General features: G+C 38.1%; 4 protein-coding genes across 4 annotated transcripts in view; all 4 read left to right on the top strand.

Moving 5' to 3' along the window:
• Positions 1 to 24,406, top strand: part of amotl1 (angiomotin like 1) — a 314,310-nt gene that overhangs the window by 203,951 nt on the left and 85,953 nt on the right. The window lies entirely within an intron of this gene.
• cldne (claudin e) lies at positions 357 to 2,294 on the top strand. The gene is given in 1 exon segment (NM_131765.1): positions 357 to 2,294. A coding segment is annotated over 1 exon segment (630 nt). The 5' UTR covers positions 357 to 404; the 3' UTR covers positions 1,035 to 2,294.
• On the top strand, positions 8,315 to 9,995 carry cldnj (claudin j). Its single transcript, NM_131769.2, has one exon. The coding sequence runs from the start codon at positions 8,348 to 8,350 to the stop codon at positions 8,978 to 8,980; it is 633 nt and encodes a 210-aa protein (NP_571844.2). The 5' UTR covers positions 8,315 to 8,347; the 3' UTR covers positions 8,981 to 9,995.
• LOC147833554 (claudin-4) lies at positions 15,500 to 16,326 on the top strand. The gene has a single exon (XM_087283679.1). The coding sequence runs from the start codon at positions 15,543 to 15,545 to the stop codon at positions 16,176 to 16,178; it is 636 nt and encodes a 211-aa protein (XP_087139805.1). The 5' UTR covers positions 15,500 to 15,542; the 3' UTR covers positions 16,179 to 16,326.

Genomic DNA, 24,406 nt, shown 5'->3' with positions numbered 1-24,406 from the left:
TGAGTAACACACACAAACAACTAAAACAGTAAACAAAGGCTCATACAGGAAACACAGTTTCCCTCAGCATGCAAACAGAAAGAGAGACTCTCAGCAAGGACTTGTGTGTCACAAACCCAATACTCTCGGTTGATGACTACATTCGTTAGCATCTCTGATGTTTATTGTTCCCCATTGATTTGCATCTCACCGAAACTAGCCTGGCCACTACCTGCAAACACAGCCGAGGAATCCGGTCAATCTTGAAAATTCACCTCCAACCCAGTTTCATCAGCCTGGAACTCCTCCCATTCTGGACACAATCTTAAAACTCTGTAAGCCTGTGCAGTGAAGTCACTACAACCCTTCGGAGCGGACAGAAAACACACGTTCAACTTCACAAGCCCACAAACAAACAAGCAAACATGGTGTCTATGTGCCGAGAGATCCTGGGCATGTGCCTGGCCATCATTGGCTTCTTGGGAGCCATTATTATTTGTGCTTTGCCCATGTGGAAGGTGACCGCGTTCATCGGAGCCAACATCGTGACGGCGCAGACCATCTGGGAGGGTTTGTGGATGAACTGTGTGATGCAGAGCACGGGACAGATGCAGTGTAAGATCTACGACTCGCTCCTGGCCTTGCCTCAGGACCTGCAGGCCGCTCGAGCTCTCGTGGTCATCGCCATCATCGTCAGCTTTTTCGCGCTCATCCTGGGCATCGCCGGCGGGAAATGCACCAACTTCGTGGAAAGGGAAGACGCCAAGGCTAAAGTGTCCATCGCCAGCGGCGTGATCTTCATCATTGCTGGAGTTCTGGTGCTGGTGCCTGTTTGCTGGTCCGCCAACACCATCATCAGAGATTTCTACAATCCTCTGCTCACTGATGCTCAGCGGAGGGAGATGGGGGCTTCGCTGTACATCGGATGGGGCGTCGCAGCGCTGCTGATCATCGGAGGTGGAATCCTGTGCAGCTCCTGCCCTCCAAAAGATGAAAAATACAACATGAAATACTCCCAGCCGCGCTCCACCGCCACCAGCAGAGCCTACGTCTGAGAGCTACGCGGAGATCGCAAAGACTTTTGGAGACTCTCTCTCACTCTTTCGTTCTAAGACTTGCCAAGAAGATCAATTGAAAGACTGTGTCTGATATTGCATATATAGTGGTTATATAGTGAGGATGTATATATGTGCTGTGATTATACACACTTTTGAGCTGAATGAACACAACTCCTGAGATTTCTGTTGGCACAACTTAACTGTTTCATGTCAAATTCACTTAACGGCTAATAACTTAATCGATTTGTGTTGTGCCGACGTGAATGAACTGCGTGGAAGCCTGCATTTGTTTTACAGCGTGCACTCAAGAAAATGATGTTTGCAGATGTTTTGGAAAATAATGCTTGCCGTTTGTTCAAACTACTCATTTGAAATGAGCTGAAACAACACAATTCTTGAGTTTCTTTGGGACAACCTAATTGTTTTATGCTCAATTCAATTAAAATTGTTAAAAAATAATAAGCTTACTTAATTTATTGATGTTCCACCATGAAAAATTGACTAAATAAATTTGATTGTTGGTGGTTCATTCCACTGTGGCGACCCTGGATTGATAAAATTATTTTAAAAAATAATTAGCTAACGTAATTCATTGATGTTCCACCAACAAAATTTTGGCTAAATAAACTTATTTGTTGGCGGTTCATTCCACTGTGGTGACCCTGGATTAATAAAGTTATAAAAAATTTAAAAAATAGCTAACTTAATTCCTTGGTGTTCCACCATCAAAAATTGACTAAATAAACTTAATACTCGGTGGTTGATTCCATTGTGGCGAATAAAATTATAAAAAACATATTAAGCTATTTTAATTCCTTGATGTTTTCCCAACATAATTTGATTAAGTTAACTTAGTTGAGTGAATTCAACATAAAACAATTAAGTTTTCCCTCCAAAAAACTCAAGCTAATTTTAAATAAGTAGTTTGAAGAAGGCATTTATTGAGTGCAGATCCCTGAAAGAGAAAAATGTGCATTTATAATGTGATTTTATTCAATATTTTTTGTTGATTTTTAGTTTTTTTTTAACAATGCATTCTTATATTATACGTTTAATATGACGAGAGGAATAGTTTCTTTAAATGTAAGACGTAAGCTTTAATACTGTAAAGATTAAATGTGCATTAACTTAGCTTTTGTGTTTGTTTGTCAGTGTATAAATTAACTTTTTTTTTTTGCATAAAGATGTCTTAATCAGTAAAATTGTCCTGATATTTGTTTTTGTTTATTATAATAAATGGTTCTGTAAAACTGTAAATTGATTTGCTCATTCATATTGACATCAACTATAGTTATATTGGCAAACACATCATGTAAGAGTCATTGTTTACAACCAAAAATTAACAGACACACACACACACACACACACACACACATATGTATATATATATATATATATATATATATATTGCAGTAAAAAAATCGATGCATCTATTAGTTATTATCCATTTAATCGAGCTATAATACCTTAGATATATATATATATATATATATATATATATATATATATATATATATATATATATATATATATATATATATATATATATATTGTAGAGTTTGATTGCAAATTACCAAACAAATTAATCCAATTTGTGCTGCTCACTGCTGGTGGATGTAAAAAAAGTTGCAACACTATACACTAAATATAATTATTAATTAATATTATTATTATTACATTACTATGGTCTATTACATGTAGCAAGAAACAGAATTACTTTTTGTTTGTTTGTTTTTGATCTGCAGCCACACCTAAATTCAAGTTCTTTCAGTTCTTCCTGGAAATGCAACGCTTATGTTTACATGCTGGAGAATGGTATATGACCAATCAGAATTAAGTCAAATTGATTGTGTTATTGTAGATATTTTATGATGGAGCACAAAGATATATGCAGTTCCTATGGGAACTGTGTGGTCAGTAGTTAGTGAATATCAAAACACACGACTTAATTAACACGAATTAAAAGTGTGAATTTCAGTAAATGAGCTTATTTTACCCTTATTTTAGTAATTTAGCTTATTTAGTATTTAATTATTTCCCAAATGTAGGGAAGTTTGAATATTTTACAAGTCGTTTTGCAGAGACCATTGCTTTTAAGGTCTCTGAAACTGGTTCGACAGGTCGTCGGCAATGATAATAGCAAAGGCATCTGCGTGAAACTGTTGGACTGAAACTTTGGTTTGAAGGTTTCCCAAACTGGTTATACGAGATGTCTAAAGCAGACACGAGCAACGATCTGATAATTAACAACAGGATGTGGGTCACAAACTTATAAAACCAGATGTCTTTCCTAAGGTAAAAAGTAAGCTCAAATAGACCTGCACTGTAAAAATATCCGTAAACTGGCAGTTTTCTGTATTTTGTGATTCATGTTTTTATTTTTCCTCATTTAATTCTGCTTTTGAATTGCATTATGGGAGCTCGATCTCTCTTCCAACAACTTTTAACCTTGAAAAGTTGGAAAAAGTGACTTTTATCAAGGCAAGGCAAGTTTATTTATGTAGCACATTATATACACCGTGGCTATACAAAGTGCTTTACATAAACAGGAATAAAAGAGACAAGTATAAGAAAAATAAAAACAAATGAAAACAGCATAAAGATAGTTACAGACACTGTAAACTACTGGCAGCTGTGGTTCCAGCCATTTTACTGTAATTTTACAGTTTGCAACTGTTTTTCAAGTTTACAGTTGCGATGTAGTTTCACAGTAAAATACTGGCAGCTGTGGATTTAAATGTTTACTGTAATTTACAGGTTTTGTCGCCTTTTTTACATTTATGCTGTAATTTCACATTAAAGTAGTGCCAGCTTTTCAGTTGTGCTGTAAAATTGTAAAATACCGCCAGCGGTGGTTCCAGACATTTACTGTAATTTATAGGTTTTGCCAATATTTTAAATTGTTTAGTCGTGCTGTAAGTTCAAAGTAAAGTACTGGCAGCTGTGGTTCCATTCCAGCTATTTACTGTAATTTTACAGTTTGCCGCTGTTTTTCTATTTTATTGTTGCTGTTATTTTACAGTAAAGTACTGGCAGCTGTGATTCAAGAATTTTACAGTAATTTTACAGTTTTGCCACTATTTTACATTGTTTAATTGAGCTGTACTTTTTACAGTAAAGTACTGGCAGCTTTGGTTCCAACTATTTACTGTAATTTTACAGTTTGCAGCTGTTTTTCTATTTTATAGTTGCTGTAATTTTACAGTAAAGTACTGGCAGCTGTGGATTCAGACAATTACTGTAATTTTACAGTTTTGCCACTATTTTACATTGTTTGGTTGTGTTGTAATTTCACAGTAAAGTACTGGCAGCTTTGGTTCCAGCTATTTACTGTAAGTTTACAGTTTGCTGCTGTTTTTTCTATTTTATAGTTACTGTAATTTTACAGTAAAGTACTGGCAGCTGTGGATTCAGATATTTACTGTAATTTGACAGTTTTGTCACCATTTGTACATTTTACAGTTGAGCTGTAATTTCATAATAATGTACTGCCAGTGGTGGTTCCCACATTTTACTGTAATTTTACAGTTTGCAGCTGTTTTTCTATTTTATAGTTGCTGTAATTTTACAGTAAAATACTGGCAGCTGTGGATTCAGATATTTACTGTAATTTGACAGTTTTGCCACTATTTTACATTGTTTAGTTGTGCTGTAATTTCACAGTAAAGTACTGGCAGCTTTGTTTCCAGCTATTTACTGTAATTGTACAGTTTGCAGCTGTTTTTCTTTTTTATAGTTGCTGTAATTTCACAGTAAAGTACTGGCAGCTTTGGTTCCAGCTATTTACGATAATTTTACAGTTTGCAGCTGTTTTTCTATTTTATAGTTGCTGTAATTTTACAGTAAAGTACTGGCAGCTGTGGATTCAGACAATTACTGTAATTTGACAGTTTTGTCACCATTTGTACATTTTACAGTTGAGCTGTAATTTCATAATAATGTACTGCCAGTGGTGATTCCCACATTTTACTGTAATTTTACATTTTGCCGCTGTTTTTCATTTGTACAATTGTGCTGTAAATACACAGTAAAGTACTGGCAGCTGTAGCTTCAGACAATTACTGTAATTTTACAGTTTTGCCACTATTTTACATTGTTTAGTTGTGCTGTAATTTCACAGTAAAGTACTGGCAGCTTTGGTTCCAACTATTTACTGTAATTTTACAGTTTGCAGCTGTTTTTCTATTTTATAGTTGCTGTAATTTTACAGTAAAGTACTGGCAGCTGTGGATTCAGATATTTACTGTAATTTGACCGTTTTTTCACCATTTGTACATTTTACAGTTGAGCTGTAATTTCATAATAATGTACTGCCAGTGGTGGTTCCCACAATTTACTGTAATTTTACAGTTTGCACTGTTTTTTAATTGTACAATTGTGCTGTAAAATGACAGTAAAGAACTGGCAGCTGTAGTTTTAGCCATTTACTGTAATTTGACAGATTATTTTTACATTTTACTGTTGTGCTGTAGCTTCACAGTAAACACTGGCAGCTGTGGATCCACACATTTACTGTAATTTTACAGTATAAGCACTGTTTTACTGTTTTCAACTGTGCTGTAATCGCAGCATTAATGCAGTTATGAGTTGCATTATTGGACATCGATCTCTCTCGGCTTTTCTTTTTTTAATGTTCAACTCAACAGCTTAATAAAGTGACTTTTTTATTAATCATTGGTTATTTTAATAGATCAGCACATACAAATACAGTCTCAGCTATACAGTAGGAAATAACAAGAAATATACACACAAGTAAACAGGATAACACAGTCAGGCTGGGAGCTGAACATGCACCACAGACTAGAAAACCAGGAGAAATTATTATTGTAATGCCAAAAAGGTGTCCGTAGCTGCCAAAAATCATCAGACTTTTGATGTACGTCATAGGTGAGTTTCTCAAGTGGAATTAGCTACCTACTTGAGACAACCACATTTTAAAGGAGGGTGCCCGAGGAGATGACCACAATAAAAGTGTACATTTCTTTGCCACATAGACCAAGATTAAAATCAAATGCTTGGTGTGGGCGTCCAAAACATTCTCTAAATTCCAGAGAAAAATGAAAGTTAATCTTAAAGAGTCCTATTAAAACATGATGTATTTTTTTCTGAAAAGAGATGGTTTTGTCACAATAAAATAATGAAGTGACTTTTATTTATTTATTTTTTATTTTTTGGTAGTTTGAAACAATATGTTGTATAATAAATACTTAAAGAGAATCAAGTCTGTAAAATAACAGCAACGGCAGTTTATTACCATGGGTTTACTGTAATTTACAGCAAAATATATCACTTCAAGCTATTTTAAGTCGCCTTTTCAAACTTTTCAACATAAAATGTTGTTGGAGGAAAGATTAAGGTGCCACAATGCAATTCAAAAGCATAAATAAAAGAAAAATTATACAAGCTATGACTAAAATATAAGTTAAAAATGAATGTACTGATATTTATTTACAGTGTACGGTAATATTTACTTGGGATTTGGTTACTGCACTGCCTTTATTACCATTACATTAATGTGTATTTCTCTCATTTATACGTATTTCTTCACCTTTTTACTGAATCACAAAGCATGAATGTGAACGGCCATTTTGACATAAACGCTTCCTCCTGTGTCAGACATTTTGAGCACTTCATGGGTTTCAGCTAACTTGAAAACCAGTTCCTCCACTAAAGGGGCTGTGTTACATGCTTCTCAGGCTAACACAAACAAACAAGACTTTCCCTTTCTTATTTTCACCCTCTATGACTGTGTGTTTTTTCCCAGATTACCTACAAGGAAGTGTTCTGTCTGTACTTAGCCACAGCCCAGCGAGATTATTTGATGTCAAAACACACAGAGGGAATTCTTAGAAGTGACATCATAGATAGAAAACCAAGGCAACCAATGTACCTCTGAAGCTGCTCAGTCAGTATTGGTTTCATTGTTTTCAGTATCAGAGTTTCCAATAATAAACCATTCATGATGTTTCAAAACAAAAACACCTATTAAAAAAAAAAAAGTTTTGAATAATAACAATACATCAAACTACATCAGCATTACTATAACATAATTTACCAAGTGCTTCGGTTTCCCCCACAGTCCAAAGACATGTGGTACAGGTGAATTGGGTAGGCTAAATTGTCCGTAGTGTATGAGTGTGAATAAGTGTGTATGGATGTTTCCCAGAGATGGGTTGCAGCTGGAAGAGCATCTGCTGCGTAAAACATGTGCAGGATAAGTTGGCGGTTCATTCCGCTGTGGCGACCCCGATTAATAAAGGGACTAAGCCGAAAAGAAAATGAATGAATGAATGATTATATCAAGCTAAATTATGCTTGTATACTTTTTGTCTTGTATATATTTACTTAATGCTTCCCACCACACCTACTTTTGAGTTTGTCAACCATCTGAAATCAGCTTCAATTATTATCCAGTAATAATTAAGTGTAATTTAAAAAAATTTTGTGTTTATTTTTACATTAAACAACTGCATAAATCTATTTTCGGTTTTAGTTTTAATTTTAGTACTAAAACAAATGGTATAATAAAAATAAATAAATAAACAAACAAACAAACAAACAAATAAATAAATAAATAAAAGTTTTGAATAATAACCCACATAGGAAAATTCCTCTGGCCCAGCTCTGGCCCACACAATCAGCTTTTGCTTGGCCCACAGGCCGCAGTGAATTACAGTACATGACTGGACCAAGGCCCGATCCCAATTCTATTTTTGTAGCCCTTCCCCTTGGCCCTTAAAACTGAGTGTTGCCAGATGATGAAAGTCTAAGCCGGTGGTGGCCTAAGACATCTGTACAGTACTGTATAGCAATATCTACAGTTGAAGTCAGAATTATTAGCCCCCCTGTTTATTTTTTCCCCCAATTTCTGGTTAACGTTGAGCACTTTAAGCTGTATAGACACTTCTATACAGCTTAAAGTGACATTTAAAGGCTTAACTAGGTTAATTAGGTTAACTAGGTAGGTTAGTTTAATTAGGCAAGTTATTGTATAACGATGGTTTGTTCTGTAGACTATCGAAAAAATATATAGCTTAAAGAGGCTAATAATATTGTCCTTAAAATGGTGTTCAAATAATTAAGAACGGCTTTTATTCTAGCCGAAATAAAACAAAAAAGACTTTCTCCAGAAGAAAAAATATTATCAGACATACTGTGAAAATTTCCTTGCCCTGTTAAACATCATTTGGGAAATATTTACAAAAGAAAACAAATTTAAAGTGAATAATTCTGACTTCAACTGTATATATAAAACCAGTAATGTCCTAAAGTCTGTTTTCTTGTCTCTGTGGTCTCCAGCCCGCTCCTCCATGGCTCTGCAGGTTTTGGGAATCACTCTGTCAATGATCGGCTTTGCGGGAACCATCATCATCTGCGCGCTGCCCATGTGGAAGGTGACCGCCTTCATTGGCACCAACATCGTGGTGGCTCAGGTGTTTTGGGAAGGCCTGTGGATGACCTGTGTGTATGAGCGCATCGGCCAGATGCAGTGCAAACTCTATGACGCCCTGCTGGATTTGGACCCCTTCCTGCAGGCGTCCCGCGGGCTCATAGTGACCACCATGGCTTTGGCCAGCTTGGCTTTCCTCATTTTTCTGATTGGGGCTGATTGCACTAACTGTCTGAGTAACCCACGGGCCAAAGGACGGATTGTGGTGGTCTCCGGCATCACCTTTATGCTTTCAGGACTGACCACTGTGGTGCCCGTGTCCTGGACAGCCGACTCCATTATAAGGGACTTTCACAATCCTGTAGTGCACGAGGCTTTAAAGAGGGAGATGGGAGCAGCTCTTTATGTGGGCTGGTTAACAGCCGGGTTTCTGTTTATTGGTGGAGCAATTCTGTGCACCAGTTGCCCACCGGAGCGGGACAACTATTTACCACGGTATACTTTAACAAAATCTGGCACTCACAGTGGCTATGCTGTAAAGAACTATGTCTGACAGGTAACACTCTCTAAAATAGTAGACTGAACAAAAATTATTGGATTTCCTAGTTTTTTTTTAGGGTAAACTATTCATTTGGGCTGAATTTAAACAAAAAAGGTGATTTTAGTAATCAACTTAATTTGAGTGCGTTTATATTCAGCTCGTATGAATTGTTTGCAACCATTTACCCTAAAAAATGTAGTAAATCCAATGAATATTTTTTTGTGTGTATTGCACAAGTGTTATGCTGCATCCACACCAGACGCGGAACGCGATTCAAGCGTGAGTGATTTACATGTTAAGTCAATGCAAACACGCAAATAGACATCCTGCGAATGGCGCGACGCAAATTGAACGTTTTGCGCGTTAAACAACCAGGAGCTTGCACTTGTGGAGGTGTGATTGTGACGTATCCCCTGTTGTCGGTGTTCCGGGGGAAATCCTTCAGCCGAAACCGACAAAAAGTTCATCAAACTGTGCTCAGCGCAGTCAGAAGCACCGCTGAAAGCCTCCATCAGCCAGGTTAAGTTTCTGGAGGAGTTTATGAGCTCACAGAGCTGGATGCACATCTGAAAGAATCTAGTGGACTCAGACACGACCCTAAACGTATCGACGCTGTTTTTCAGCCTTCATAAAGCACATTAACACTGTTATTTTTTTAATAAAATCCATGTTAGCCATTTAGCTATGAAGCTAGAGTCACCGGGCAGACAGAAGCCCTGCCCATCACGCGAATCCGCGTCTGTTCTGAAGTGAATTTGACGCGCGAATGAAGCAGATTTGATGTGCGAATGAAGCGAGTAACCTCAAATGTTCACGCTGCTATTTACGCGCAAATAGCACGATTTATCGGTGCGTTCTGCGTCTGGTGTGAACACAGCATTAAAGGAATGCTTTACTCACCCTTTCCTTAAAATGTAAGTTTTTGTATTCTGTTGAACGCTAAGGAAGATATTTGAAGAATGCCAGAAACCAGTAACCATTGACATCCATAGTAGGAAAAACAAATACAGTTGAAACCAGAAGTTTACACACACTCTAAAAAAAAGGCAATGTTTAATTTAGGGTTTCCACTTACACATCAGTTTAAGATAAAGTTTTAAAAATTGAGATCATAATAGATGTAAAAGTGCACTTGTGTGTCTGCCTTTTCTATTGATCGAGTAGTGGAGATTGATATGACAAGTAGAATGTAAGCAGAACTAAAAAATTGTTTTTAGAACGAGTGATAATCCCATTAATCTAGTTTCAGCATGTCCCTGTCGAAGAACAGGGAATTTCAGCTAGTATTTTTTATTTTTTTTTGCAGTAATATCAAAGATAAAACTACTTAAAACTATGGAGTTGATCCTAATTGTAATTTTCCCGAAAAAGGACAAGCCATTCCTGTAACTTTGTATGACTGAAATATGTATGTAATTAAGATACACTTCATCTTTAATAAAGGGGAGGAGACCAACATAAACTCAGAGTTTAGAGGATAAAACCTGCTCCTGACCATGTCACAGAGTAAGTGACCACGGTCGATAACTGACTCGGAGTAAAAGGTACCTCTCTTTTAGAAACAGGATTGACTTACCCTGCTTTCTCCAGTTTGACAAACCTGCCATTTTTTAAATGGAAAACCCAAAGTTTCTTTCATTTCAGGGTTAACATACTCTGAGTTTTCACTTAACCTCCAGTCTGTAACAGGGCCCAGGTCCTAAAGAGTGTATTTGGTGTTTTAATTGTTCATGCTGATGGAGAAAAGTGCCTTTAAAAGTCTCTGCATTTTTATATCTGCATTTGAGAAAAAAACAAGGAACTTTATTTGGTTCTTTTGTGTCCACTGTGTACATCTCCATCTCTCATTTCCATTTCCATTTTTTTCTGTAAAAAAAATCCAAAAGTTGCAATACAGAGAATTAGATTATGCAACATGTCAGTATGTGTCAAGTTTCTAAATTATTGTGAGTGAGCTGGTGTAGAGATTACAGAAAAACAATTCCTAAAATGGAAAAGTCCCTAAAAGTCCCCTAAAAGTCCCCATAAAACACACACACACATACACACACACACACACACACACACACACACACACACAAAAACGTTATTAATCCGTTCATTTATTCATTCAATGTCCTTCAGCTTAGTCTTTATTTCAGAGGTGGCCACGGTGGCAACCATTCCAGCATATGCTTCACACAGTGGATGCCCTTCCAGCTGCAACACAGTACTGGGAAACACCCATACATGCTCATGCTCATTCTCACACACACTACAAGCAATTTAGTTCATCGATTCCCCTATATCGCATGTGTTTGGACTGTGGGGGAAAGCGGAGCACCCGGAGGAAACCCACGCCAACACAGGGAGAACATGCAAACTCCACAGAGAAACGCCAACTGACCCAGCCAGGACTCGAATCAGAGATCTTGCTGTGAGGCCACAGTGCAACACCCCTGAGCCACCTACATCTGGTTACAATATATATAATATATCTGGTTACAAAATATATTTAAATAAAAGTGATAAATAATTTGTAACTAGGCGAATAACAGATCCAATCCAAAATATATTTACATTTTTACATTTTAAAATGCAACATAGTTACATTGTAATCCTAATATACCAACTAATATTTCAGGTCGGTAATAAAATAAATGTCAAAACTTTAAATAAAATATGGATGAACTTCATGAAATGACCCCTGAAATGCCCTTTTAGTTTAGCGGCCCCTGCAGGTCTAGTGTTGTGATGCATGATATGGGAGTGCACTAGGCAGGGAGCATGTTTACATGCAGTGGCCTTGAGTTGCATGTGCAGCCGAATACCCACTAGGTGGCCTCAGTGATCTTCCTAGGAGCTGCGAGACTATCCTTCATTCATTTTCCTTTGGCTTCCAGGCATGTCCACACTCGGTCCTGGAGGGCCAGTGTCCTGCAAAGTTTAGCTCCAACCCCAATCAGACACACCTGGGCTAGCTAATCAAGCTCTTACTAGGCTTTCTGGAAACATCCTTGCAGGTGTGTTGACGCAAGTTGGAGCTAAAGTCTGCAGGACACCGGCCCTCCAGGACCGACTTTGGACACCCTTGTTTAATCTGGGGTCGCCACAGCAGAATGAACCGCCAACTTATCCAGCATTTATTTTACGCAGTGGATGCCCTTTCAGCTGCAACCCAGAACTGGGGAACACCCGTACACTACGTGAGGTGTGCGTAATCTGGTGGATAATTGTAGCATTTTGATTGGTTGTGTTTGGAAAAGGAGTTCAAGGCTGAGAAACAGCTTCTGGTTTTGGAGATTTGCTGTGGAGTTTTGCATTTTGAGTTAAATGATTGAGAAAGGGTGAAGCAGTGGCGCAGTAGGTAGTGCTGTCGCCTTACAGCAAGAAGGTCACTAGTTCAAACCTCGGCTCAGTTGGCGTTTTTGTGTGGAGTTTGCATGTTCTCCCTGCATACGCGTGGGTTTCCTCCGGGTGCTCCGATTTCTCCCACAGTCAAAAGATATGTGGTACAGGTGAATTGGGTAGGCTAAATTGTCTGTAGTGTATGAGTGTGTGTGTGGATGTTTCCCAGGGATGGGTTGTGGCTGGAAGGACATCCGCTGCGTAAAAAGTTGCTGGATAAGTTGGCGGTTCATTCCGCTGTGGATTAATAAAGGGACTAAGCCGACAAGAAAATGAATGAATGAATGTTTCAGAAATCAGGCGACAAGAAAAGATTGTGTGTGTAAGCAGTTGGAAAAAACTAAACTATTCAGCTGTATATATTGTTTATGAAGCTCTTACCAGATAGCATGCGAATGTGGGCCACTTTAGGCAGTTATGCGGCACTGGTGGTCTTCCTTCGGCCCAGACTTAATGAATGTGAGCCTGAAGTGGCCCACCCGTACAATGGCAAATGGCGGCCAAAGATTCAAGTTTATATATGGGCCATTTAAGCCAAAGATATGGCACTTATGGCAAAATGTAATCTGAATGTGAGCCCAATGTGGCCCATGTGGAAAATGATCAATTTGGCCCAAATGATGGAGGACAAATGTGGGCCACAGTTGGCAAAAATGTGGAATAGTCATTTAAGGGTAATCTGGGTCTAAACCTAAAGTGGCTCACACGTGTAAATGTGACCCAGTTATCTTAAGACATATGTGGGCCACTTTTGGCAAATATTTGGCTCAGTAAGCTCAGGCTAATGCGGCTGTGAGCCTAATGTGGGCCAGAGAAAATATGGCAAATGTGGCCCAGTTATCTTAAAACATATGTGGGCCACTATTGGCGAATATTCGGTACAGTAAGCTCTGGCTAATGTGTCTGTGAGCCTAAAGCGGCTGTGAAATGAATGTCTTCTCTCTACAGTGGTCAAATTCAAAGTACTTTAACGTAGACTAACCATATTCCATACACAAGGATGTTCCGTACAGATTACCTTTTAACGAATGAACACTTACGGGTCGTAGGCAAGCTAGCTATCTGTGTAATCTTTATTTCTTACTCTTTCAGCCCCAAGCACAACAGAGACCTTTTTACTATATGTTTCCGAGTAAATTCTGTAAGTTTACTACGTCCACCTAATGCGCTTGAAAATAAACCGTGGGCAAGCTTCAAGTGCGAGTGTCGCCTGGGAGGGAAGACATTTAAAGCAACGACAATATGCATTTGCATTTAATTTATGCACCACACAGCATTACAGTCTTTATGAAGTAAATATTATGTTATCACAAATTGTTAAATAACTTATCTTTTGTTTAATAAATGCTTTGAAATGGGGATATTTAAACGTCAGTTGTGGGTGATGACCGCATGGCGCAACTCTCCACCAGAGGGAGCCTGAGAGACAGGCTGTAAACGCTGTTTGGATCCTCCTTTTGCAGTGATGTTTATATTCATAAAAGGTCAGTCAAGTTAGCGTTAATGTGCATGAATTTAATGTTTTAATATTTTAAATGGTCGTGCTGTAATAAAAAAAACATGATATAAAAATTAAATGATTGTGAAGCTATTTCATTTTAAACTTTCATAAAAAAGTTGTTAAATATATAATTAACTTCAAGTTAAACACCATAATAGTATATTCTGATATAAGATTTTAATAAGCCTTCAAACAATGCCCATTTTTGCCAGTGATTGAAAGAACACTATTTTATTCGTGTATGGAACACCTTTAATACCCATCATCTTCCGTACACAAGGTGGTACTTTTCCTATCTTTTCTTAAAAACTACTGGTCCAAAAGACATCAATCAAAATTTGGATTTTGCAGTAGGTATTCCCCCAGAGAATGAACACACAAGCATGCTTATCTGGCTTTCAATGGCAGAGGAGTGGTCGTTTGAGTGCGCTGAATAGCGAAAAGTGTACAGAACATGGTTAGTCTACTTTAGGTGATAAAAGTGCATCTGACCAAGTCAAACACCTTATTCACTTACATAAAATGTCATTCCAAGCCTAAAGTTGGAATCAGCAGTCAAGCAAAGTCTCACCACAGCCTCAAAAGACAAGCCACACAGCTACAACTACTGTATATCCCATGCTACACTCTCAGAAATAAAGGTATGCGAGCTGCCACAGGGGTGGTACCTTTTTAAAAGGTACACATTTGTGCTTAAAGGGTCCATATTGGTACCTCAAAGGTATATATTAGTACCCAAAAAAAACACTTTAGTACTTTTTAGGTACTAAAATGTACCCTTGAGTTATTAATATGGACCTTTAAGGTACAAATTAGTACCTTTTGAAAAGGTACCACCCCAGTGGCAGCTTCTTTATTTCTGAGAGCGTAGAAACACTCTCATCTTGCTGACTTAAGCTTTTTCCATGTCATATTAATCCACATGCCAACCAATCAGAAGAGTCCAGGACTTAGCTCATTCACATCTGTTGTTCATTTCTGACTGGAAGGACAGAAGAGTGATTGAGAGAGAGAGAGTTTGCTGTGTATGCTTAATAAAGTGCCTGTAGAAAATCAGCATACCCCTTTGAAATGAACACTTTTTAGTCATACAACCTGAAATTAAATCACACTCCAAATAGCCTTTGAAATGTTTTGTAGCCTCTTTCCTAACCTGTGGCCTTTCCACAACTTTATCCTGAACGTCTTTTGAGAGCAGGGTGTAATGGGAGAAAAAGCTTCACAGGGATTTTCACGGGGTGCTGTATGTACCCAAGTGTGTCATGCCAATAAAGTGAATTGAATTTAGAGAGAGAGGACATAAAGTACATAAATAAAGTACAAACACAACTGAACAAACAAATGCCAACCAATCCCACTCTCATATGCAAATGAGATAATAAATAAAGAAATATGTCCTGGGAGTTGTCACGCAACCTAACAAATACACAAATGCAGCATATAAACCGTTTCAGTGTCTGCCTCGAGGAAAGTTCAGGAGTTGTTTTGCAAACCTTGTTACCTTACCCTTTTCCAAAGGCTCTCACGTCATGGGAATACAAGAATTTGTTATGAAACCATGGTAAAGACACAAAGGATCCTCCACATTTCAACCGCAGCGCGTCTCTCCACCCACAGCTGGAATGCTGTACCGCTGGCTGCCTGCTCTGCTCTGGGAAATGCTTCGCTCGGTGCTCCTGAATAGACATGGATATAAAAATCGAGTTTGTTAGCTTTGGACTGGCGAGCGCCGGCTGGTTTTGCACCATTCTCACAAGATTTCTACCCATGTGGAACGTAAGCGGGATGGTGGAAAACACCACAACAACACTTCCATTGTATTGGGACGGCGTCTGGCTAAACTGGCAATACCACACGACAGGAAGAATCCATTGTGTCTTCTATCAGACCCTGCTCTCTCTAACAGAGCATTTTTTCCAGTGGAAAATCCTCCTGCTCACATCTATAGCCATGGGATTTATTGCTGTGGCGGTTTACCCTATAGGCTGGATACGCTATCCTAAGTACATACGGATTAAAGCTGCGTCGGGACCATGGTTTATTGCTAGTGCGCTTCCGTTACTGATTGTGATCTCCTGGACTACGCATTTAACCGAATTGAAGAGCGATGACTTGTCATTAACTAGTGAATTAGGAGCAGCGATCTTCACTGGCTGGATCGGTATGGTGTTTCTTGTTGTGGGTGGAGGAGTGCTGAGTTTTATCTGCTGTAAAGCAGTACGAAAGCAACAGGAGGATGGAAGACAACCACAAACTTCAGAACCAGGAGTTCAGGATCCACTTAACACCACACAGAGTTCTGCGATTATGCACAGCCCTTGAATCGGATAGTTTAATGTGACCACTTAACTCACTGTTTGATTATATTGAATACACAAGCTGGATTCACTTGTCGAAATTTAGCACACTACAAAATTTAATGGAATACTTGTGTACTTTAAAAATAACTAGTGAAATATTATGTACTGTCATCATGGCAAAGTAAACAAGTGAATTGGGAACAGCCATCTTCACTGGCTGGATCAGTTTGGTTTTACATGTTGTGGGTGGAGGAGAGCTGAGTTTTATCTGCTGTATAGCACTAAGGAAGCAATAGGAGGATGGAAGACAACTGCAAACTTCAGAACCAGGAGTTCAGGATCCCCTTAACAGAGTACTGTGTTTATGCAAAATCCATGGATGGGACCACTAAATTTACTGCTTGATTAGATTATTTACACGAGCTGGATTCACCGGTCCAATGTGCTAGAAATGTAGTGCGCTACACGCTTGAATTTAACACTTGTGTATTGCAAAAATAACCGGTAAAATATTATGTACGGTCAGTCATCATGGCAAAGATAACGCATCAAATGGGAGCAGCGATCTTCACTAGCTGGATCGGTATGGTGTTTCTTGTTGTGGGTGGAGGAGTGCTGAGTTTTATCTGCTGTGAAGCAGTAAGAAAGCAACAGGAGGATGGAAGACAACCACAAACTTCAGAACCAGGAGTTCAGGATCCACTTTACATCACACAGAGTTCTGCGTTTATGCAAAGCTCCTGAACTGGATAGTTTAATGTGACCACTTAACTCACTGTTTGATTATATTGAATACACGAGCTGGATTCACTGGTCAATTGTGCTAGAAATTAAGCACACTACACCCTTGAACTAAATACTTGTGTATTGCAAAAATAACTAGTAAAATACTATTTACTGTCATCATGGTAAAGATAACGAGAAAATTGGGAACATCAATCTTCAATGGATGGATCAGTATGGTTTTACATGTTGTAGGTGGAGGAGTGCCGAGTTTTACCTGGTGTAAAGTGGTAAGAAAGCAACAGGAGGCTTGAAGACAAATGCAAACTTCAGAACCAGGAGCTCAGGTTCCACTTTACACCGTACAGAGTACTGCGTTTATGCAAAATCCATGAATGGGACCAGTAAATTTACAGTTTAATTATATTGATTACACGAGCTGGATTCACCAGTCCAATGTACTAGAAATGTAGTGCGCTACACGCTTAAATTGAATACTTGTGTATTGCAAAAATAACTAGTAAAATATTATGTACAGTCAGTTATTATGGCAAAGATAAGGCATCAAATGGGAGCATCGATCTTCCCTAGCTGGATCAGTATAGTGTTTCTTGTTGTGGGTGGAGGAATGCTGAGTTTTTTCTGCTGTGAAGTGATAAGAAAGCAACTGGAGGATGGAAGACAACCACAAACTTCAGAACCAGGAGTTCAGGATCCACTCATACAGAGTGCTGCATTTATGCAAAGTCCTCGTACCGGATAATTTATTGTGACCACTAAACTCAGTTTGATTATATTGATTACACGAGCTGGATTCACTGGTCAAATGTGCTAGAAATTAAGCACACTACACCCTTGAACTAAATACTTGTGTATTGCAAAATGAACTAGTAAAATACTATTTACTGTCATCATGGTAAAGATAACGAGAAAATTGGGAACATCAATCTTCAATGGATGGATCAGTATGGTTTTACATGTTGTAGGTGGAGGAGTGCCGAGTTTTACCTGGTGTAAAGTGGTAAGAAAGCAACAGGAGGCTTGAAGACAAATGCAAACTTCAGAACCAGGAGCTCAGGGTCCACTTAACACCGTACAGAGTACTGCGTTTATGCAAAATCCATGAATGGGACCAGTAAATTTACTGTTTGATTAGATTGATTACACGAGCTGGATTCACCAGTCCAATGTGCTAGAAATGTGGTGCGCTACACGCTTAAATTGAATACTTGTGTATTGCAAAAATAAAATATTATGTACAGTCAGTTATTATGGCAGAGATAAGGCATCAAATGGGAGCATCGATCTTCCCTAGCTGGATCAGTATAGTGTTTCTTGTTGTGGGTGGAGGAATGCTGAGTATTTTCTCCTGTGAAGTGATAAGAAAGCAACTGGAGGATGGAAGACAACCACAAACTTCTGAACCAGGAGTTCAGGATCCACTCATACAGAGTGCTGCATTTATGCAAAGTCCTCGTACCGGATAATTTATTGTGACCACTAAACTCACTGTTTGATTATATTGATTACACGAGCTGGATTCACTGGTCAAATGTGCTAGAAATTTAGCAAACTACACCCTTGAACTGAATACTTGTGCTCAGCAAAAAAAAAAACCTAGTGAAATATTATGTACTGCAGTCATCAAGGCAAAGATAAAGCATGGTTTTGTTTGTTGTGGGTGGAGGAAGGCTGAGTATTTTCTGCTGTAAAGCTGTAAGAAAGCAACAGAAGGATGGAAGACAAAGCAAACCTTAGAACCAGGAGATCATACAGAGCTCTAGGTTTATGCAAAGCCCTCGTACCAGATGACTTTATTTACTGACTGATTTGGTCAACTGTCTGCTAACTGCTAGGTGGAAAGTGTGTTATGTTGCTTTCATTGATAAAAAAATATTTTAATTATTTCTAATTGAAATTATTTCAACATTTCTATAGATTTATGTTCAAATGGGAAATCCCACTTACAGTAAAGGTTCAACATTTTCTTGTCATTAGGCCAAAACTGCATTTAAGGGCAGGCTTTATCTTTGACACATGAGTAGTGTATACAGTATAATGTACATTTCTTACAACAGACAGTTTATTGTTGCACATGTTCTATGTACTGTAAAAATTGTGAAATCGTTTATTTTCAAGTGCTGTTTAATAGAATAAGAAGATTTTCACAGTATTTCCTATTATATTTTTTTCTTCTGGAGATAGTCTTAATTCTTTTAGTTTGGCTGGAATAAGGCAGTTCTTCCTAAGTTCAATAGCCGATTATTAGACGATTGTCTACAGAACCATACAATGTTATACAATGACTTGCCTAATTAAAATAACTTGCCTATTATTGCATTTTACACTGAAACTACAAAAATCATACTTGTCAACATTGGGATGTGAAAATAAGGGATAACACTCTCCCTCTTTCCAGAAAAAAAAGGAAAAAAAAAAAAAAAGAAATTCCCCAAATTACTAAATTTTATTATTATTGTTAATAAACACTCGAAACGGGTCATTAAAATGTTTTTAATATTATAAACAATAACATACAGTAGAAAAATCTGCAAATAAATTAGCAAACAGTTTAGCATGTTTGAATTAATAGCTAATATAAAGAAATTGAATCAAGTTATCAAATCTCATTAACCTTTTCTTCACTGTATAACTTACACATTCAGATTAAAGAGCAGCGAATAAATCTCTTTTAGATTTTTCATTTGATTACATTAAATAAAAGACGTGTCACTTTAAAAATGCACAGACATATAATGAAGGCCTTCAATTGCTTTCCTAACTGTTTATGCTTATTTAAGACAAAATTGGTTGAGATTTAAAGAAAACCCACCAAAATTGACATCTCTAGATGTTGTTATTATTATTATTATCATTATTATCATTATTATCATTATTATCATTATTATTATTATTATTTATTACATGTCTGTTTAACACGCACCCAAAACCCAGAGTGTCCACTTTCGCTCTGCTTCAAATTGTGTGTACAGAATCCGTGTGGGAAACAGCGTCTATGTATCCCTATGGAGCGCATCTGACAGTCACGCACCGCTACATGAACTGACTATATTGAGGATGGGGGGGCAATGGCGCCTGTAATAGAAAGGAAGGGAATCTTGATGTTTTTATATTTATTTCAAAGCGTTGTCATGCCCAATTAAAATAAAAGCACAGAACAGATTCACATTTAAGAGCAAGGGGCGTCCCCTGGTGGTTTGGCTGTATGGGTTGTGTATCCTCTTGTTAAGTGTGACGTCACGCGAAGCGGCTTCTGGGTCCAAGTGCTTTATTCAACTGAATGGGGAGACTCATGAAATGGTAATAATAAACGTTTACAAAGCGATTTAAGGCTTTCGAAAATCACAATCACATGTCCATGCCTAATATCCGATGGCCAGAAAGTGATTAAATTTTTATAATTTGTTAAAATTTTGGTATTTGTTATGCAGCAAGCCCAGAGATTGTTGTGTACGCTATGATTTTATATAAAATTAACTTTTATGTGTGATAGGAGTAAAACGTGATCATAAACGAATGATTTCTCCACTCAAATGAGTGGCGGCTTGGACCCGGAAACAGTACACATACGTCACAAACACGTCACCACTTAACAAGCGGACAGAAAGGATTGACACTTTAATGTTTATTGCCACCCTTCAGACAAACTCTAAAAATACAGAAGAAACACCTTTACGGGATGACAGCAGGATAGAATTTTAAAATTCGGGAGAATCCTGGGAAAAATGGACAGGTTTCAGTTTCCAAAAGTGTGTAATATTACTGTAAGGTATACGATCGAAGTATAAAAATAAATATAGCTCAGGTATCCAATATAGTATTGGTGTCTTTGTGTTGCCCCTGAGAAAATGCTGGGAAAAATAATTTGATCACTAAATAGCTTAATGTGACCACTAAATTCACTGTTTGATTAGATTGATTACACGAGCTGGATTCACATGTCAAGTGTGCTAGTGTAACACATTACACCCTTGAACTGCAAACTTGTGTATTGCAAAAATATCTAGTAATGTGTTATGAAAAAATCTCCATTAAACAGCACTTGGGAAACATTTTTAAAAGAAGTAAAATTTCCCAGAAGGCCTAATCATTTTCACCTATATAAAGGATACTGAGATGAAGCTTTAGTCATAAAAGCAAGAATTCAGACACGGTTAAGGATTTTTGTAAACTACAGTTTTTAACTGTAAAATTAATTGTATTTGACTGTGTGACAGTTATGCGGTATGCTATTTAAAGTTACATTGTGGGAAAAATCATCTTGGTGTCATTAAAATAGTTAATTTAATTAGCTGTGAATCAACATACAATAAAAAAAAATCTACAGTAATACAGTAATTTACCATTTGGACTCCTTTACAGTAAATAGAAACATGAAGTAACTACAAGTAGATTTATATATTTGTATGACAATAAGTAACAGGTGAGAAGATTGAAAATACTGTATTTTTACAGCAAAGATGTGCACTACTGTAAATACATGTACAACAAGTGTAGCGGTAATGTAATAATACCATATTTTTACTTTAAGCTTGATTTATTGTAAATTGCTGGCAATCTGCTTACAGTAAGTTACTGTAAACTCTACATGGAATTGTGAACAGTGTAACCACAACCCCCTTATGTGCTAGATAACAATAATGTATTCACCACGAGCGCACATGCAAATTTGATAATTTTTTGGTAAATTGAACAAATTGCTTTCTCATGTGAAAATAGAAGGATGAAATAAATGGGATAATTATTATAAACCAAATTATTTATACTTATATTTATACACCCTGATCTAAATTATTAAATTATGTGCCATTTTTGTTTGTCATATTGTCAGACGCACTTACATGATTATGTTGATGTGTAATTTATGTGTGAATTAATTTTTTTACGCGTGAACTCATTTATGTATAAATGAACTGCCAATGACAACTACAGTGAAGTTTATTTCTAAACTATTTTCGAGAGGATCACGTGCTCATGATTGACCGCAGCTGGTCCCGCATTAGCCAATTCCTGACTCACCAATCAGACCATTCCTAAGTCACTGTAAATAACCAGTTTCATACCTCAGTGATCTTCGCCTTGAAGGATATCCCCTTCCACCCCTACTCCTCCTCCTTTTTCTAGACAGGGCAGCACGGTGGTACGGTGGTTAGCACTGTTGCCTCACAGCAAGAATGTCACTGGTTTAAGTCCTCACCAGGCCAGTCGATGTTTCTGTGTGGAGTTTACACGTTCTCCCAGTGCTCACTAGGTTTCCGCCAGGTTCCTCCCATCGTCCAAAGACCTGCGACATAAAAGAATTGACGAAACGAAAACTGGCACCACAGATGAGCTTATAACCAGTGGTATAGCACTCCAAAACAATCCCTAATTTGTCTTTATCTATAAACAACAAGGGAGTGCTCGAGATCTACCTGAGCTCAAACTCCCCTCTAGCCCTGCAAATGGGAGGGAGCCCCGGGCTCGAGGATCCAATGAGCTCAGGGCTCTCTCCCAGGACAGCACGCCAAACGCTTTATTATCAATCATCAGCTTAGGGTGAGCTCTTGAATTGACATTTAGCGCAGTTCAGGAGGGAGAACTGGTGAAAAACTATAATCACCAATGCTGTTTACTTTGTCCACTTTTTGTAGTAACAATCGTTGGTGTAAAGATGTTTCAGTCAGTTTGAATAAAAGCAAAAATAAAAAAAAAATTATTATTATTAATTATTAATTAACAGTGTTGGTGCAGAATTTTCAGTTTCATGGACATTTAGTTAGTTCTCATCATTTGTGCTTCTCTTTCATTGCTTCATGAGTTCCTCGGTGCTCCTGCTCCTATTGATCTCAGTTCAATTTGCATTTTTCGTAATGCTTGTACTTGAATTTTTATCCATAGTTTGTTTTATGTAGAGGGGAGACTTAATAGCAGGGGTGTAGTTGACATTTTAAACGAGGGAGGGGGGGCATGGGGGGCAGCTGTATGAAATCCAAAGGTTTACATTCTTAATCACCTGTTTCTAAATGGTCTGTCTCTAAAAGTCCATGACGTCACACAGGTTTGCAATAGCAAATATATCGTGTTGTGCGGTAGGATGCCAAATTTGAAAGTCCAAAATGAGAAAACGTAACTTTTACTGTACACCACACTGCTTTAATGCCAACCGCAGATGTCTTTGCCTAAAAGGGAGCTGAATGGAGTGGGGATCCTCATTAAAACCCTGCTGAAAAATCCAGCTTAAACCAGCCTAGGATGGTTGGCTGGTTTTAGCTGGTCAACCAGTCTGGTTTTAGAGGGGTTTTGGCCACTTCCAGGTTGGTTTCCAGCCATTTCCAGCCTGGTTTTAGCTGAACAGGCTGGGAGATGACCAGCTAAAACCAGCTTGACCAGCCTAGCCAGGTTGGGAGCTTAGCCAAAACCAGCTATATCCAGCTTAAACCAGGATGGTCAAGCTGGTTTTAGGTTGTTTTAGCTGGTCACTTTACAGCCTGACCAGCTAATACCAGGCTGGAAATGGCTGGAAACCAGCCTAGAAGTGGCCAAACCCCCCTCTAAAACCAGACTGGTTGACCAGCTAAAACCAGCCAACCATCCTAGGCTGGTTTAAGCTGGGTTTTTTTAGCAGGGAAACGCTGGACTCTGCAGTTCTCGTGTTATATCAGGTAAGTTGACGCTATGACACATTACTGGTTTTGATTGCAGCAATCATTTCAGCAAAATCAGTTCAATACGGTGAGTTAAACTGCGGACACTGAGTGCTTAGAATGAAGCGTGAACGTGTGCATTAACATACCCTGCCGTACAGGTGTAGATTGCTGTCAGAATTCAGTTGTTTTGATTGTTTATGATTACCCAGGTCTTGTACAACTCCGTCTTCTTTCCTTGTCTTTGGCTAGGCAGAACCTCAGTTTTTAGCACTGTGAACTTTTAAATCTGGTGATCATGGAGCATTATTTCTTGCACATGACCACGCAGAACAAAACTGTTGGCATTCAAAGACTTGTAGATCTTCAACTTCTCTCTTGTAATATCACTTGGAGTTTCAATGAGATAGTTGTATAATTCGGGCTGGATGCTTGGTCATTTCATTAACCAATATTCATTGGGAGGGTGCTATCGCAGATGGACCTGTCAGACAAACGCCGCTCATTTTAACGTTAATTTTGCAGAATCACTGTGCTTATCACTGGGTGACGAGCTGTTATAATATGCTGAAAGCATTATGGAAATAATATGTGATCAATATAACTTATCTCTAATACAACAACAAACTCTGAACCACATTGGATGTCAGTCCCTCACTGTAAATGCTAGCGCTCCTGTTTTGTTTTCTGCAACCTTGCTGCGTGCGCATCCTGAATGTTTGCAAACATTCGTCTATACCACGTGTTTAGACTGTGGGGGAAAACGGAGCACCCGGAGGAAACCCACGCCAACACGGGGAGAATATGCAAACTCACAGAAAAATTCACAGAAGGGGCAATGATTCTGACCTCAACTGTATATTTATTTTTATTATAAAAT

The sequence above is a fragment of the Danio rerio genome, chromosome 15 (genome assembly GCF_052040795.2).
Source record: "Danio rerio strain M-AB ecotype USA chromosome 15, GRCz13ab, whole genome shotgun sequence".
NCBI lineage: Eukaryota > Metazoa > Chordata > Actinopteri > Cypriniformes > Danionidae > Danio > Danio rerio.
Note: the sequence above shows the minus strand (reverse complement) of the source record. Positions and strands in the feature narration are given on the sequence as shown.

Bases quoted from the DNA above. Each gene is read 5' to 3' on its own strand.
- cldnj (NM_131769.2), top strand. From the start codon at position 8,348: ATGGCTCTGCAGGTTTTGGGAATCACTCTGTCAATGATCGGCTTTGCG.
- LOC147833554 (XM_087283679.1), top strand. From the start codon at position 15,543: ATGGATATAAAAATCGAGTTTGTTAGCTTTGGACTGGCGAGCGCCGGC.